Raw genomic sequence first — 19021 nt, forward strand, 5'->3', positions numbered from 1 at the left:
TCATGAAATGAGGAGAGCAGAGAAGGCTCATGGATGTCCAAGGCATATCCACACTAAGTTTTCAAGTGCTCCTTGTAACACCATAAAAACAAAACAGAAACATGAACAACAATCAAGGCAGGAAATACATTTGTGTTTTGACAATCTCGGAGTGATTTCAGTTTTACTCACCTGATGGCTTTGCCAAAATTCCAAGATTTGACTTTAATTAGAACACATGATCAACAAATGAACATGCTAATTACACTGTGTTTGTCTCAAATAAGTATTGTGTGGGTTTGACTCTTTCTATGGCCTTCCTGATGAAATCAACTAATCACCAATACTAAGCATAGTCATAAAAGATTATTACCTTTAGATCTTAGACATATTTTAACCAGAGTAGAAGATCAGATACAGCCCAAGATGATTTTTTTTGTGTGATAAACCTGTCAGTTATGGAAGAATTGAACACCATTCAAGTGAACAAGATGTTGTACACTTTCTTATTTTTCAGATTCCCCTCAATGTGTACTTCTTAGTGAAATCTTCCCAGAGGCCACATTAGAGTTAGCAGCTACTTCTCTCTTTTTCCCTGCCTCAGTTTACACCTCCAGTGGAGGTGGAGGCTCCTTCCAAGAAATACCTTCCAAGACAGTTCCTGAGCTGCTTGGGCTCAGGCTCATTTAGTTGTGTGCCTAACTGGATCCCTTACTGAGTTGGAAGTTCCTTAAGGCATCTTGATGGAGTTGAAAGAGAATGTCAGGTACTTAGAGTCCAGGGACATGGATGGACACTTCAACATTGTTCTGTCTGTGTCATCTAGTCCCAGAGGCCATGGAAGGTTCTGACCTGAATGCTTCCCTCTGATTTACTTTCTAATAAGCCACTCTCCCCAGATTATAAGCTCTGTTCTCTCAGGAGTCTGAACATCCAAACACCTTCAGGGCCAGGGTATTATAAGGACTGTGGGAAGTCATGGGATGTTAGCATCAAGGAGATGGCCAAGACCCAGGTTAACTAGGCTTGCCTGGGTGCTTAAATTCACTTTCTTTAAGGCGAAACTGAGTTGAGGTCTAGAGAGCCTGCTTTATATCACCTGATTCCTGGTTTTCATGTAATAGGTGTTCCCAAGGTAAGTTTAGCAGAAAGAATAGTAATGATATTCAAAATCATTAATAACAGGAATAGCCTAGGAATCACAATTCTTTCATAGGACTAGGCATCACCCTGCAGCCTATTTAGGTTTTAACCGTTTAGTTCCCAGATCAAAGAAAAATCCAGAGGGTCCCAATGGAGGGTCCAGAGTGGTGGGTCTTGGCACATTCCAACTGCATGTTAGCTCTGAGAAAGACCTCTGGGCTTTAACCAGAGAAATATCATTTCACAACCTCAATTTGCCACTTTCCACCAGTTAGATCAAGTTGCATAGTCTCCCTGAGCCTTAGTTTCCTCATCTGTGAAATGGGTTAATTCCCACTTTGCAGGACTGTGGTGGGTGAAGATTACATGAACCAAAATAGGTATATTGTTCAAAGAGTACCTGGCACAAACAGATGCCCAGTCAAAGAAAGTAAAAGCAAGGCCTGTTGTTTACTATTATTAAAAAAAAAAATAGTAAGTAACTATTTAGAGTAACCCTCTAACACAGAAAGAGGAAATCTAGCATATACAATTGACTTGGGAGAACCTGTGGAATAGAGAGGGAGGCTGATCTTAACTGATCTACAAATGGTGATCAGGACAAGTTGAAGGTTGAAGATTGAAGAGGAAGATGGAGCACTCATAAAGGGCATTCATTGCCTGTGTGACCCAGCAGTCACATGTTGTGGGGTTAAGAGTGTGCCTGGAACAGCATGGCTGGAACAGTGCAGAGAGGATTATACTAGGGTGATTCAGCCTGGGAACACCAAGGGCAGAGAGCCCTCTTTGGTGGCCCAAATGAGCAGCTGGGAAGAGACCAGAGACTTGACAGACAGGTATGTCTGCACTCCTTGTCTGATCCTGGGCAATTCACATCCATGACAGGGAAATACGTGAGACCTGCAGTGGGGTTAGATTCCTTCACCCTAGGAGTAGAATTTTCAGGAGGTCCTGAGACCTTGACATTTAGCAGGGATGGGCATCTGCCCAGCAAAAAGGAGTGTGGATCTAATCTCAAATACCTTCCAAGAAAGTTCCAAAATACAGTTACAACTAAACATCAGCTGCTGGAATTTTCCATTTAGATCTCTACATCAGCCCTGCTCTGGGAGCGTATCCTATAGGTGAGGTGGGAAGCTGGGAGCTACTACAACGGGTTTTAGCTCCAGGCCACAACAGCTGGCAGCTTGGTGAGAAACACAAAGAAATCAGATTTAACAACCTGTAGTCTCAATCAAAGGGTTACAGGATCCAAAAAGAAATGCAAAGAATGGCACAATAGCATTAGCAATGAACAAACATCCTTGCCAACAGTTTTAGCCAACTCAATGAAAACCAGCCCTTTGTTCCTCATTAAGATTTTTTTCCCCTGTATTTCCCTTTTTAGTTTTAACTTAATTTATATTTTACTCTTTTCCATTGTATGTGTGTGCACGTGTGCATGTCCTAGCTGGACTGATAGGTTCAAGAATATATATTTATTTATTCATACAACTCTTATTTCACTTTATTGCCTTTTTTCTTCACCCAATTGTTATTTAACCTTGTTTTGACCTTGGTGAGGTAAAATTTTGTATGGGTTTGATTTTGTTATTTATTTATTTTTATTTGTACCTTTTCTTTGCTCCTCTTAATACTCCTTCACTTTCCTCTCCCTCAAATTTTCTTATTCCCTATTCCTCTCTTTTTATCACTTTTAGCTATTTTTACTCCCCTGTACCCCTTTTTTTAAAAACTAGGGATTGAACCCAGGGATGCTTTACCACTGAGCCACATCCCATTATTTTTATTTTATTTTATTTTTTTAATTTTGAGACAGGGTCTTGCTAAGTTGCTGAGGGCCTTTCTAAGTTGTTGAGACTGGCCTTGAACTTGTAATCCTCCTGCCTCAGCCTCCCAAATCACTGTGCCTGGCTTATTTCTCCTTTATAGCTTCCACCTGCTACCTCTCTCCTTATTCTCCTCAGTTCATTTTTTTTAAAGAGGGAGGGAGGGAGGAGGGAGGGAGGGAGGGAGGGAGGGAGAGAGAGAGAGAGAGAGAGAATTATTTTTTAATATTTATTTTTCAGTTTTCGGTGGACACAACATCTTTGTTTGTATGTGGCGCTGAGGATAGAACCCGGGCTGCACGCATGCCAGGCATGGCACTACCGCTTGAGCCACATCCCCAACCCACTCCTCAGTTCATTTTTGAAATATTTCAAATTTGTTCTTGCCTCCCTACCTTATTTTATCTTCACTTAAGGAACTGTAATTTCACTATCTGATAGAATTATTTAGTTTATAAAATTCCTACCCCATTCATGTTGTCGTGGTTATTATCCAGTGTTGATCCATTTAACATTTCTATTCAAGTGACAGTGTTACAAATATCATAGTAGGCACTGGACATTTATTTTAAGGCTTTACATGGTTGCTACCACTATTGCTTTTCCTTGTTCCCCCTTTCTCTAAAAGGAGCTGGGAAGTGATGGCAGTACTACAAGTTCACGGGGTACAGATTGTGCTGCTGAGTTAGATTCACAACTCAACCAAGTAACAGTGAAACTCACTCCACACATAAACTAACCCCATTCAAGCTCCAACAATACTTCAACATGTAGAATTGAACCAACAACCAACCAGGCCCTCAGGTCCCTCTCCTGGACATCTACACAATAGTACCTGGTGATTTCAACACAGCCCTTTCACTAATAGACAGGTCATCAGGCGTAAAATCAATAAAGATATTCTGACCTAAGCAATACCATAAATCAAATGGACCTAATAGATACCCACAGAATATTTTACCCCAAAACAGCTGGATTCACTTTCTTCTCAGCAGCTCAGGGAACCATTTCCAAAATAGACATGTTTTAGTTCACAATGTAAATCTTGGCAAATATAAAAATACGGATATAATCCCATGCATCTTATCAGATAGTAATGGAATGAAATTAGAAATCAATATAAGGAAAAATTATAGAAATGACATAAATAAATGGACATTGAACAATGCTCTTTTAAATTAGAAACAGATCATAAAAGAAAAGAAAAAAGAAATTATTAGAAATAAGTGAGAACAAACACACAACATATCAAATTCTCTGGGACAGTATGAAGGCATTACCAAGAGGAAAGTTTATAAAACTGAATGCTTACAGATTAAAAAAAAAATCCCAAATAAGTTATCTAATGAAAACGTCAAGGCCCTAGAAAAAGAAGGACTAATTTATACCAAAATCAGTAGAAGACAGGAAACAATTAAGGTCAGAACCAAAATTAGTGAAATTAAGAATAAAAAACATTGTGAAGTTCAGTGCAACAAAGAGCTGGTTCTTTGAAAAGATAAATAAGATTGATAAACCCTTAGTGAAACTAATCAGAAGAAATAAAGAGAAAACAAATCAACAAAATTAGAGACGAAAAAGGAGATATCACCATGGACACTTCTGAAATCCAGAGGATCATTAGAAATGATTTTGATGCTGAGCACACAGTAGGACAAAGCAAGGTAAGCTAGTGATGTCACTGCTTCTGTAGCTTAACTTGTGAAACCCTTTTCCTGTGATAACTGGTTTAAAACAATGGCATCACAATAACTATGGTGGGCCACAGAAAGTCTTGGGTTAGTGTGCTCTCATGATGACTTACCCTCAGGAAGGAGGGAGGCTGTAGGATTTAAAGGGTGGGAAGACTTTGTTCTTGTGCCTGGACATATAAGAAAGATTTCCAGGTCTTTAGATTGCAGCATCCACATGCCACTCCTTATTTATGGAAGCTTACTTTCTGACTTACAGGCATTTTTAAAGACACAGATGTTATTATGGAGAAGCTTAGCAACCAGTTATCCTTCTGAGAACCATGAGCCTCAAACTTGAGCCTCTTATGCTATAAATAAGAGATGTGCTGCATATGCATTTCCCTGAATGAGTCTGTCTGCTTTTGCAATTCCCTTGCACTGTGCGGATCCATTCTTTAAACATTGTCTGGACATGCACTGGATCTCATGATATGAGATGAGTGGTCTCTATTGAGAAGGATCATCTGTGTATAGTCAGTCCTGTGGTTCAGAGAAAAATATATCATCCACACTCTGGCAAAGTTTGACCACCCACCTCTTTGCAGTACTCCAATCTAATTAAAAACAACTTACATTTTGTCTTATTTTACAATTGCTCCCAACATTCACCATTCACTGTAGCTTGGTATACTCAGCTATCTGCAAGGAAGCATCCTCATTGATGCGAGAGTCTCAAGACCTTGCCAAGTGTTTTCCTTCTGAGTCTCATATCAATTCGTTAACTCTGGTTGGCAAACCAATTTGGAAATGAATGTTTAAATAGGATGTTTCCCAAATTAACCTAAAGCAACAAATAAAACAATGCTTTTTTTTTTCACCTTCTTACTTTGATGCCACAGAGAATCTCAAATATGCCTTAGAAAAGGGTGGTTGAGTAAAGGAAGGAAAAAAACAAAAGTGGTTGAAAGATGAAGTAGCAGCTTTTTTAATGCCACATTCAGATATCACAAATTTTCATTTTATTAATTATGCTATTTTCCTTAGACATATGGTTTTAGAAATCCCTTTGAACTAACATTTACCATACCTAACATTCTAGACTGGGCTTGTGGGAATCTGGCATTTTAGAATAATAAAATGAATTTGAAAGATTCCCAAAGTCTGGTCTAGAATCTGGAGTCTACTACTCACAGCAACAGCAAGAGAGATGTCTATTTAACTCCTGTTTTTTCCATTTGTTTCCCTTAAGGATTGAAGCCAACAATGATAAGATTCATTTTCCCAACATACTAACAGTTCTTTCTCCTTTCTTGAAGCTCCTCACTCCAAGAGTCTTCTCTGAAGATCATTTTAAGATTAACTCTTGTAAACTCTAAGCTCACTTTCCTTAACTCCCAAGGAAAGGCCTGGGCTTCCAAGAAGGACTAGAGAGAAAAAATACCATGGGATCCCCTATGGGAGGAAAGAGTCTGGCTGTGGCACAGATCATCTGCTACAAGCAGAGATTTGAGGCAATGTATGGGGTCCAGTTTGACCTGGGGGCCCTTGCCTTGGTCTCCTACCTTGGCTTTGTCATGATGATGCACTGGGCATTCAGACCAAAGGTGACTTGACCATGAGTCAAACTCTAGGATTACTTTGAGTGGATACTTCTCATGTCTGCCAACTGTATAACCACCCTCTCAAGACTGGGATAGGATGCAACCATCTTGTAGTGTTGGGCATGAGATGGTAGAGGAAATAACTTCCCATCAGCCCTTGCAATTGGTCATGGCAGCCCAAGGTACCTTTCATAGCTTACTTTGCAACTCAGAACTGATTACTGAATCCTGAAGAGTGTGTCTCTAAGCAAAACGCTGGAATGTATTTTGTTCCTTGTTCATTTGCTGTTACCTGTGTCATTTACTCTGGATTTCTGATGTGTTTCTTTGTTTTCTGTGTGTTGCAGGCAGCATAGTGTACCTCGGGATGATGGTGGGGGCATTCTTCTGGGGAGGACTGGCAGACAAAGTGGGAAGGAAACAGTCTCTTCTGATTTGCATGTCTGTCAACGGATTCTTTGCCTTCCTTTCTTCATTTGTCCAAGGTTATGGCTTCTTTCTCTTCTGTCGCTTACTTTCTGGATTCGGGTAAGGTTTTCTCCTTCATATTTTATAGTAATGTGTTTATTCATAATTGTATACATGCTTCATCCTGGACGACCTCATTACAATTGATTATCTCTTACCACCTCTCCTTCTCTGTGTTTATGTCAGCCTGAGGAGCTACACTGCTGAGTTTTAGAGATATGATTGTCAACCTTTAAATCTGAGGGATAAGTGAAATATACCTTTGTTCTCAAGGCTGACACTTGTATGTCAAACTTCCAGGACATTGATATGGTTTAAATGGAAAGTTATTTCCATAACAGAGCATGTTCATATATGTATGTTTCTTCTGAAAATTTAATTTAAGCAAGAAATTCTTCTGCCAACTAAGAGCTAATTAAAGGTCCAAACTATTTAGGGATGATCTTAAATTCAGGATTAAAGTGTCACATATGACTGTAGTTTTATTGATCTGCATTATATGGGTGTCTGATTAGGTGCCTGCTTCTTGAGATGGAATAGGCACTTTCGGTAAGTTCCTGACTCGTGTGGAATTAACAGAAGTTGTGCTACTAGCCAAGTGCAGTGACAATGATGGAGCCATTTTCTTCAAAGAAAGCACTTATTACTACACTATGTGAATCCACAGGCTTGGGAAAACTAGCTTGATTAGGAAAGTATGAGAAACTCTGCTTTATTAAGGAAAAATTTAGAGACATAAAATTTCTGATTCATAACTAAGAATTTAGAGACATTCTTTTCATTGATAGGCTTCTTTCTCTTCATTTAAATTTTTAGATGAAGAGAAGGAGACAGACTGGGCTATGAATCTGAGATGTTATTGGTTGCAGTTGTTGATGATACAATATCACAACCTATGCAGCAGAACACAATTTTGTGAAATAAGATAAGGGTATTCCAGGATGTCTTTCTTAATTACATATAGCAGTATTTCCTATAGCTCCTCACATGACAAGTACATAACAAATATTTGACTAACTTGCACAATTTTCAGGAGCATTCCTTAAAGGGACAATACTGCATTACACCAAATTAAGATGGTTACAAAATTAAAGAAAGTATATTTTTTCTTGGAAAAAAAATTATCAGAATCAATTATTTTCTTTGTGATGATGGGCAAAAGGGACTTGACCTCAGCAGAAGGAATCCTTGGTGTCAGTCTGTGTGAGATTGGCTACGTACACTGCTGATATGGGGTGGTATTTTGGTTCATGTATTCTCTGGAAAATTTTGATATCCACAAACTCAAAGTACCTGAAGGGTAAAATGGTTATGACAATTTTAATTGTCAATCTGTGTTGTAACATGGCCAACCCAATTGACTGTAGAGACAAAGGGCCATTATGATAACTGCAAAATACTGCAAACCAATGGACTGTCCAGAAACTAATTCTGGAAGGAAGAGGAAACTATGTGGGCTTATTCATGATACCAGCCTTATCCCTATCATGAACAAATTATTCTCCAGTCAGCAGGTCAGGGCTGCTAACCTCTAACTAACAAAAAATTATCCTGAAAAGCATAATGTATTGCTAACACAGGTGGTCTCTATAAATTGTGATATGAGAGGTTATAGCACTGTAGCAACTTCTTGAAGTTGGCATAGGACTGGAATCAAGAAATTCACATCATTTAGGCTCTTCCTGGTGACTCCCACACTCTCTTTTTTCTTTTGTGAAAGGGAGATAACAGAACCTTACATTCCTACTGTGGAGTATAAGGATCAAATGAGATAATGTACTAAATAAAAGTAATGGTAGAGAAGAAAATGTGAGATAATGTTTTAGAATTCACCCATGATTTTTGGCATTTCCTGTTCCCTCTGAACTTGTTCTCTCATTCACTCAGCTAAGCTGTCCTGTGCTCATTGCCTTAGAGTGACAATAGGAAGGACGCAGAAAGGGGCCTCTTCCTGGCTTTGAATTCAAATCTGACCCATAAAGTAAAGTGAAATGATCGATCATGGACAAAAGATTTGGGAGAAAGTATGGCAAATAAAATCAAGCCTCCCTGCTCACCAGGACAGGTGACAATTTCCTAGGCCAGGGACAGGGCTGAGGGGAACATGATGTGAGTTTAGTTATCTTAGTAGAGGAATCAAAACATCCTGAGTTTTGTGTAACCCTGCAGCTGAGGGGACTTAAGAAATTAAACTGAAAGAAAAGAAGAAAGATATCTGTATTAGTCAGGGCTCTCTGGAGAGACAGATCCAATAGTCTAGCTAGCTAGATAATGGGGAATTTATTAGGGGAATTGGTTCATGAGATTGTAGAAGCAGAGAAATTCCACAACAGGTTGTCTAGAGGTTGGAGATCTCTGGGTGTTATTAGCATGGCTCTGTCCAAGTCCAAAAGCCTCAGAACCAGGGAAGCCAATTGTGTAATTCCCAGTCCAAGGTCCAAGGTCTGAGTACCTAGGAAGATGGGGATACTGATACCAATTCCAGAATTCAAAAGCCAGAGAAAAAAGATGCCCCAGCTCAAGAAGAGAGAGAGTGGGAAAAAAAAAATTCTCCTTTTCCTCTACCATTTTTTGTTATGCTCAGGTCCCCTGGCTAGTGCACGGTAACTGCCCAGATCAAGGGTAGATCTTCCCCACTCTGTCCACAGACTCACAGGCCAATCTTCTCTGGAAATACCCGATGAATAGTCAGAATAATACTCCCCCAGCTATCTAGGTTTCCCTTAATCTGTTGGCAAGTTGTCAATCATGATATCTTTCCCCCTCATCTGAGTTTGTAGAGTACTGCCTCCACCGGCCCAGGGTACTTTTCAACATCAGTTTATCTGGGTACCCTGTCCTTGAATAGCTGTGAAGTCTCATCCAAATGAGACTCTGGGCAATCTCTTTTCTCTAGTCCCATCCAATTTAATTCAAACCTCATTTTAGCTCCTGCTCTACCTCCTGGAGCCATGCCAGGCCTTTCCCAGAAGAATCCTATTTCCTAGCTGAATCCTCTCCTCAAGCTGCGTGGTTGGTTATAGAAGGAAGCCACCCAGTTAGCCCTCCCAGTCTCCACCCTCCAATCGTAACACTTGAAGAGAGGTTTCAAGGGGCTTGGGAGGTTCCCAAAAGGAGAAAAAAAATGACAACATTGTGAATGAGAAACCAAATTCCACCCAGAAGCGCTTCTTGTTTTCAAAGGCATGTAATGTTTAAATCATTCATTCTATTAATTATGAACTCAGTTACCTAAACAGCAGAAGTGTTGATATATTTCCTTTTTATTTAAACATTCTTTATTAAAATGAGCCAGAGCATTAAGATTGTCATGCTGAAGACCTTAAATAAATACTTCATGTTATAGCTGTATGGCTAAGCATCTCCTTTCATCCACCTCTGATCCAATTTTTAAATTGAGGAAAACTCAATTTAAAAATTGAGATGACCAGGGAATTAAGGTTTACAAGGTCAGGAAAGTTTCTGTTGTGGGCCTCTGGCACTCAGACCCTCTAAGCCACATGTCTTTCATAGGAGCACAGTACTAGCCCCTTTCCCATTTCGAAGGTTGTTCTCCCAGAGCCTTCACCCTACCCACCTGGGGGAGGTGTTTACCTGACAGCAACTCACTGTTTTGTCTTCTTGAAGATACTTAGTTTTTACTTTTATCTTTCTCTCCTCTACCAGCATGTAAATTCCAAAGGGCTTGGATTTGGACGATAGTCTTTTTCTATACTGGCCCTCAGGATCAGTGGAGCATTGATTCCTAGACCTCTTGGATAATGTTCAAGACATCAGTGTATAATGCATGTAACCTGTGCACATTCTCCAGTATACTTTGTCATCTTTATATTATTTGCAATACCTCATACAATGTAAGTGCCATATAAATAGTTATAGTGTGTTGTTTAGGAAATAATGACCAAAAAAAAAAAGTCTGTACATATCCCTATAGATGCAGGTTTTTTTTTTTCCTGAATATTTTGGATCCATGGATAGTTCAATCCACAGACCCAAACCTCACAGATATGAAAGGCAGGTGAACTGCTTAGTTACTGAGGAAGGATGGGCATGTTACTTGCAGAGGCAAGACAGAAAACAGAAAAATCTGACCCTGCAGACCAGGGCTAGTTCATCTCGTGCTCCTAGAAGTGAAATAGGAAGCCTATTAATTAAATTCTTACTTGACCTGTATAAGCAGAAAATTTCCATGTCTAGTTAACAAAAACTTAAATTGAGTCATAAAAACAGAAAGTCATGTCCCCTAAATAAACTTCTAGAATACAGCCACTTCATAGACCCAGAACCTCTTGAACGAGGTACAGACCAGGTTCCCATGAGAAACAGTGCCACTACCCTGTCAAAAATGTGTTTTGTTGATATTTCTCCCAGCTTTAACCAGGAAGACTGAACTTGGGGGAAAAAAACAGGCTTCTCATGACTTACTGGACATAGACTCTGAACTAGCACTAATTCCAAGAGATCCAAAATGTCACTGTGGTCCACCAGACAGAGTAGGAGCTTTTGGAAATCAGTGGTCAATGGGGTTTTAGCTCAGATCTTTCTCACAGTGAGCCATTAAGTCATTGACTCCATCCTGTGCTTAATTCCACAGATCTGGAATGCATCATTTAAATAGATCCATTTAGCAGGTAGAGCTTGGTAGAGCTCCTACCCACCAGCTCCATGACCCATAAATTTTAGAACATGCAGAGAAGTTCTAGGTCAAGCCCAGACCCTTCATTTTTCAGATTTAGAACCAGAAATGACTGAGCTAGGAGTTAAGTTGCATTTAAGTTCCTTTTACTCAGAACTCTACAATTAAGTAAATGATACATTCTGACTCCAAGGCTTGAATGTCTTTCTGCCAGTTTTGATGCAAATGTCACAAGCCGTTGCTCTCTTCTGTAGCATTGTTAGCAGCACTATATCATGTTCTTTCAGCACTGAAGGGGACTAGAAGTTATTGTTTCAGATAGATCTACCTGAGTTTATTATTTCATTGTCTCTAAATGTGCTTTCCTCCTAATTCTCCAAGTCAAGTCATGAGTATATCTTCTTAGAAACATAAATATGCCCAGCTGCCATATTCTGTGTGAGTCTAAATATTTATTCAGTACAAAGAAAGATTTTCTTGCTGGGGACAACAATGTTTTACAGGAATGAAGTATAGGCCATCAAAAATTACTCATCTGTCTTTTATTTTCCTAAACAAATCTCACACCAAGGAACAGACACGTCCCTCCCCCTTTTTTGTAACAGAAAATTAGAAAGATGGGAAATGGAGTTGGCACCACTGATTCATTTTCTTTTGCCCCAGAATTAAATTATTTGTTTCCAGTCACTGTTAATTATGGGAATGATAATGTGTTGGATGCCAGGCATTGTCAGAGTTGGAAACTTCTCACGGAGGGTCTGGTATTGCTAAGCATGAAGGTCAGGAGAAAAATACAACAGCAACAAGAATTAAAATGAAATTTCAGTGTGTCTGTGCATCTTAAGACAAAGAATAGTCATTGTATCTCTATAAATGGAGCCTAACAAATGCGTCCTTCATAGCTATTTGCAATATCCATTCATTAACTATATATTATGTATAATAACACTACCTTAGCTTTGCAGAAATGGTCACCATTAACTGGAATTCTTCAGAATGTTTTGTAGTAGCATCTCATTTAGTCCCGCTATTGTTTTTAATTATTAAGCATTCAAAAATATTATGCCTTTTTTTAATTAGAAAAGTGAGGCACAGATAGTTCCAATGGTCAACCATTCCCAACTCTTCTGATTTTTTAGTTTGATTCTGAACTATAAGTTTTTTTTTTTTCAAAACCAATCTTCCTCTTAAGATATGTTTTACTTCTTTACCATATTGGAAAAAATGCAGATTCATTTTAAAAATTTTAAGACTTTTAAAATGTGTTTTATCAAATACCTCTATAGTGCCTACCCTATGAGAGGTGCTGGAGTCAGCACTTTACATATATTGATTAGTATAAACCTCACAGTGACCCTCTGAAGATACTATTCATAATATTTGATTTATATATTATAGATGAGGAAGCTGAGGCACAGAAAGGTTAAGTAACTATCTGAAGTCACACAGTAAATGATGTAGTCATTTCATACTCAAGCAGTCTGGGTCCAGAATCCAAACTTAAAACTCCCAAACTCTGAAGGTCTCAGACTTAGCCAGAAATGTCTGATTCCATATAGCCACATGCCCCATACCTGATGGGTGCTCCCAAAGTTTGAACAGATGAATCCAGGAAGACTTCTGACCTCATAAAATTGGAATGGAAAGACATTTTTCAATTTCCAATATGGAAAATGGGGCAACAGTTGTACTAGATTATCTTTAATCCAAAAATAATCTCAAACTCAAGTTGTAAAGAGTAACTGGTAATATACTTGGTGGAGAGTTGAACCTGGTGGTGGGGTAGGTGGAGGGGTGATTCATGGTTGGGTAAGCAGAGGGACAGTGGGGAAGTGGATGATGTATGTATAGATGTGTGCAGCAAGTGGCTGCATACATCTGCATGATCACCATTTCTTCTAGATCACCACAATGATCGCTGCATCTTCATTCATGGTACCAGGTAGATCCTGTGGTGATGCATTCTTCCAGCTCTCCCAACAGCTAGATTCATTAATTTTTGTTTGTTTTGTTGTCCAAGACAACGTTAGAATCCTGAGCTATAATTACACCATTTCTCCTGGTGATGCCCAGTCTGTGGCTGCAGGTGCAGATGTCCACAGGTTTGAGGGCTTAGGGGACCAATATGAATGCAAACAAGGGCTTGGGTTGTTTAATTGCTATGTTTTCTTAGAAATGCTCTAGTTGTGCTCAAATTATGATTACAGATTACTATATTTTAAATAACCAAGTTTTCTGCCAATTATTCTCTTCATAGTTTCTATGTGCTATGATGTGCTATGAAATGCCAAATAAATAAAAGATACTGAAAAGTTCATCTTTGGAGCTACTGCTTTGATTTCTTATTTTTGTGAGTGATTTAAAACATATGGATTGGTTCCTATGAATTTGACATAGGAAGAAAACAACTCCCTATGTCAAAGAATATTAATATTTTTACTTATGGCTTTGGAGATTGGAAGACTAAAGCTACCTAGATCATGTGCCCTTTAGCACTGCTACTGGGCAAAGGAGATTTCCATCCTCCATTCTATATTGGGTTTAGTTACCACCAGTTAGTGTGCTTCTCCTAATTATTTCTATATTGATTACTTATTACAAATATGTGCCTTCTCGTTAACATAGCAATCTTATTTTCTGTGCCAGCCTGGCCTATTCAGATACTGTTAAGCCTGCTCTTTCATCCAAGCCTTGGAAACCCTTCCTGTGGTCTGGGATATGCTATGAAGTTCCAAATAAATAGAAGATACTGAAAGGTTCATCTTTGGGGCTACTTCTTTGATTTCTTATTTTTGTGAGTGATTTAAAACATATGAATTGGTTTAGAATCGCTTTGTAATTGGCCTGGCAGTTCAGAGTCTTCCCATCTTTTTATTGATTCTGAGTAAGGATTAAAAGGACATTTTTCATGTAAGGTATTTGTAATGGTGGTTCCTGGCATAGACTTGTCCATTCATTATTTTTTTATAAGCCCATAAATACATGTCTTCATAAAAGCATCCAGAATGGACTCTGGGTGGACTTTGTCCTCTGCTTATTATCTGTATAGAATGTGTGACTTTACAATGATTATCTAACTTCCTCCTAAATTATGTTTTTAAATAATGCCTTGCTTCTCAATGGAAATGGAAAATGGAAGATGGAGGTAAAAGGATGTTTGATAATACCATGTTAAAATAAGCCAGAATGAAATTTTTCTTTGTTATATGCTTGCTGGAGAATTAAAGCAGAACAGAATTAGTAGAATTCTTCCTCAGAACAAGAAGTCATTAGATAGTCTATAATCTTGCCCCTAAAATTATATCATACTTCAAACAATTTTAAGCACAACTATTCTTTTTTTAATCTATAACCTCCCCTTTCCCTGCAGAATCTTAAACCTCTCTTTGTCAGCTAGCTTTCCATTTCTATAACAAAATACTTGAGATAACCAACTTTAAAAGAGGAATAGTTTATTTTGGTTCACAGTTTTGGAGGTTCCAGTCCATGTTCAATAGGCCCATAGGTTTGAGGCCTGTGGTGAGGTAGCATCACCAGGAACACATGGTGGAGCAAGCTGCCTACCTCATGGCAGCCCAGAAGAAAAAGAGAGTGACAGGAAGGGACCAGGATCCCCATATCCCCTTCAAGGGTATGCTCTGATAACTGTAGCACCTCCCACCAGCTCTATCTTTTGAAGGTTCCATCTCTTTCCAATTGTTCCACAGGGAGGGAAAATAAGCCTTTAACACATGAGCCTTGGGGGAGACTTACCCAAACCGTAGCAGCCACCATAAATTGGTATGAGGTTTGGGAACAAACATTACCCACAACTGAGTTGCCATCTGAACTGGAGTAATATGAAATTTGCAGGGATTAGGAAAACCAGCTTCCCAGTTTCTCAGTGAGGTTTGTGTCAACAGTAATATTTGGCATCCTCTATCACCTGCTCTGTTAGACTGATTTCACTTATATGTCTCACATTTCCCAGCACACAAGAAATTTTATTTGCAAAGCCAATGCATTCTTTACCATACACAATATCCCACTCATAACTTTTAGACTATTGAGGAGGATAAATAAATTTGTTTCATGATATTTACCAAGCACATAGTATCAAGTCAGTCACATGCAGACCTAGTAAGTTGTGTATATGTGTGCTTATGTGTGTGTGAGGGGGGAAGTCCCTATTTAGTCCCAATTTAATGCAATTTTTTTTAGTTTCTTAATATTCTATAATTAATTTCCAAAACCAAAAATAATTATTATTTACTAAGGTTAAGATTACTTTTATTAAAATTATTTACTACCCCAACTCCAAAATGCTGAATATCAAAATTCTATTTCATTTGTGTAAATTCAATTATTCTGAATCTGAATAATCTTCTGCCATATAGAATGTGGATTTCAATGATTATTCCTTCTGTGCCTCCTATCACCAAGGATAATTAAATTTGACAACTAATAAAACAATATTTGATACTGAGAAAAACTTTTTATAAACCACTCTGATTTGATTGCTTTATTGGTGTAAACATTCCATCAAAAATGAACTTGAAATAACAAGAACTTGAGCAGATTTTAATAGTTGTTACTATTATTATAAACTTTCCTTGTTAACTGAATTTATGGGTGTGCTATTCATCAGGTAAAGCAAAAGGCAACCACTTTATGTCATATGGACTTTTAAAATATGAAAGCAATTGTATTTTCCACATTAAATCCCCACTCATCACAAGAGTTTCTTAACCTTGGCACTATATTATTTTGGGCTAGATAATTTTTTCTATGTGTTAAGAGTTATCCTGTTCATTATAGAATATTTAGTTTGGTCCCTGGCCTCTACCTACTTGATACCAGTAGCACCCTCTGAGCTGTGGCAACTAAAAATGTCCCCATCCATTGTCAAATATCTGTAGATGTTGGGCAGAGGGAAACACAAAATAAGTCCTCTTTATGAACTACTGATACATAGGAGTTAAAGAACTTCCGTTTAAATATTTTTAATCTTTAATATTTGTATTCTCAGAAATTGTATTTTAATGAAATAAGCAACATTAACAACAATAATAACTAATCGTCATCATAATATGTATTAACCCCAGAGGTAGAATAACAATAGGAAGATTTTTAAAATTTATGAGCTTTGGATATTGGGTTGTGGCAGATATTCCTGCCCTTAATACTTATTGTAGGAAACAAATTTTCTTACAAGACAGGAGAACACCTGCCTTATCTGTTGTCTAAATATTTTTATAGCTGATAATTATATCAGCTACATTCATTTGGAATACACACAGATATTTCATAAGCCCCTGGAATACCCAACAGGATTTTTTTGTTTCCCAGTGTCCTCTGACCATCTCAAATGAACTCTCTCAATGATAAGGGCCACCAAGGCAGCTGGGTACCCAGGGGTGACCATAGCAAGTAAGGCACAGAGTAACTGAGGAACTTCTTGGGAGTTACATCACTATTGGAATTTCCATCCCAGTACCCTCAAATTCTTTTGTGGTCTGATTGACCCAGGAAATGAAGTGTAGGTTTCCATTCTTTGAGATGTTTAAGTCCTCAGAACAGAATATTCTAGAAGATTTGGTGTACCAACTCCCAAAATGCAGAGTCTGGAATTTAGTTCTTTTTAGCAAACACTTGTTGCATGTCCACTGGGCCAGATGATAGTAATTCAAAGATAAAGACTACATGGTCCCCACCTTCAAGATGCTAATGGTATACGAAATACCAATAACAGTTAACATTACAGCACAATGGAATGTTTTTTTCTCAGCTTAAAGGATGTCACAGGAAGATGAAGGTCATGTTTTCCCAAAAATAGAGGATAGTCTACAATAAGAAATGTAGATGCTTGGATTGTTTTGTAGATCTCTGAATATAAAGAATTTTTCAGAGTATTTAAGTAGGATCCTTCACTAATTCTTCAGGCTCATTTATCCCTTGGCATTAGAGCTCCTTGCTGTTCAGTTTACATATTGAGAGCTGTCCATGCAAACAGCAACACCTTAAAAAAGAGGCATTGAATCAAAACCAGTTGGATTGCTTACAAGCCCAGAATAGTTGGTATTCACTTCTGCAACAATAATTGGTTGAAAACTAACAGGCAAGTATACATTCTTCCACTTGAAATTTTAGCCACACTGAAGTACATTTATCTCAGTTCAGAGGCACCTGGCATATCTTGACGTGCAATTGTGCCTCCAAGAAGTGTGAGTTATAGCTATTATATACAGAATGCCCAGACTCCTGACAAAACATTAATTAGGATGTGAAAAGTCAGTAAAAACTGGAACTATTCTTATGTCTTGAAAAGGACTAGGACTTTATGTACAGAGAAATGGATTCTTCACATTAAGTGAAAATAGGTATAGCAATAAATGGTTTGTGGCATGGGCATTTTATTCCCCACTAAAACTCTGTGTTATAATGACACCACTTAAAATATATTCAAACACTGAATGTTTAAACTCAGCCTATTTCTTCATGGCATGAGATCCTTGAGAAGTTGTGCATGAGAACCATGTGAGTCTACCAAAGTGGGATACAGGGCCAACTAGTTTTGACTACCTACTACATGCATTTATTTCTTGTTTGAGGGTTTGGTTGACTTTGTGTGCTGTTGCTAAATCACCAGGTGCTGCATTTGAAGATGTTGGAGTCATAACCCCAGATATTTTAGCTAGAACCACTGCCTTAATGGCCCAGAGAAACAAGTACAGATGCTTTTAAGTCATCTTAAATTTTAAGTCATCTCTTAAATTTTTGAATAGTAACTCTCACTTAGAAATACTCAGTGACCCAATATACATTATACGTACACACACTGTATACAACAAGTATGTTAATGGTACAAAAAGTTTCATGACCTACACTTATGCTTTATCCTTATAATTTGGATTGCACTCAAATATCTTCATTTCTGATTTTTTTAAAGTTTTTTTTAAGATGGACACAATATCTTTATTTATTTGTTTTTATGTGGTGCTGAGGATTGAACCCAGTGCCTCACATGTGTGAAGCAAGCACTCTACCGCTGAGCTATAACCCCAGCCCCTGATTTTTTAAGATGCTGTTTACAGGTGCTAAATTAATTTCACAACCCAAAGATTCAGTAATGCTGGCCTAAATGGTCTGCTTTCAGCCAGCAATGGGATACATATGGCATCACTTTGAGCAGGGAAAATACATGAAATGGTGCCATATTTTGATCTACCAGTTAATGCAGAACATTATAAATCTTGTGGTTCATCAGGTTACACCCAGTTTGCTGCAAAAATGGCCTTTTCCTAAATTGCATTTGCTGAAGTCACTTCCAATATTTCTTAATCATATCAAAGGCTCTAAGAAAATCAGTTATTGTTAAATGGATAAACACATGTTGTACTCCTAGACTCAAATTTATTTGAAATGTCAATAGCAATTTACCTGACAGAAATGTGAAGATAAATAAAGCAGTACATACTCTTTAACTGAGCCATCACCAGTTGGCTCCATAATCTGTTTATGTTGCTACATATCTTTATTAGAATACATATTTAAGAATTCATATAGTGTAAAGACAAGTATCTGATGTTTTCTCTCAAATGGGGGATCTAGAGGGGAAAAAAAGTACATAATGAAAGTCACATGGAAATCATTAGGTTAAAGAAGGGGACCAGAGGAATGAAAGGTAGGTATTGGAGTGAAATTGATCAAATT

At 38.0% G+C, this 19021-nt stretch overlaps 1 protein-coding gene across 1 annotated transcript in view; it reads left to right on the top strand.

Annotated features, from left to right (window-relative positions):
- The window catches only part of Sv2c (synaptic vesicle glycoprotein 2C), a 215466-nt gene that overhangs the window by 102706 nt on the left and 93739 nt on the right, over positions 1 to 19021 (top strand). The window contains exon 3 of the mRNA XM_027927803.3: positions 6573 to 6753. Coding sequence (XP_027783604.2) covers positions 6573 to 6753 — 181 coding nt within the window. The remainder of the gene's footprint in view (positions 1 to 6572; positions 6754 to 19021) is intronic.

This window comes from Marmota flaviventris, chromosome 5, assembly GCF_047511675.1.
Source record: "Marmota flaviventris isolate mMarFla1 chromosome 5, mMarFla1.hap1, whole genome shotgun sequence".
Classification (NCBI taxonomy): Eukaryota; Metazoa; Chordata; class Mammalia; order Rodentia; family Sciuridae; genus Marmota; species Marmota flaviventris.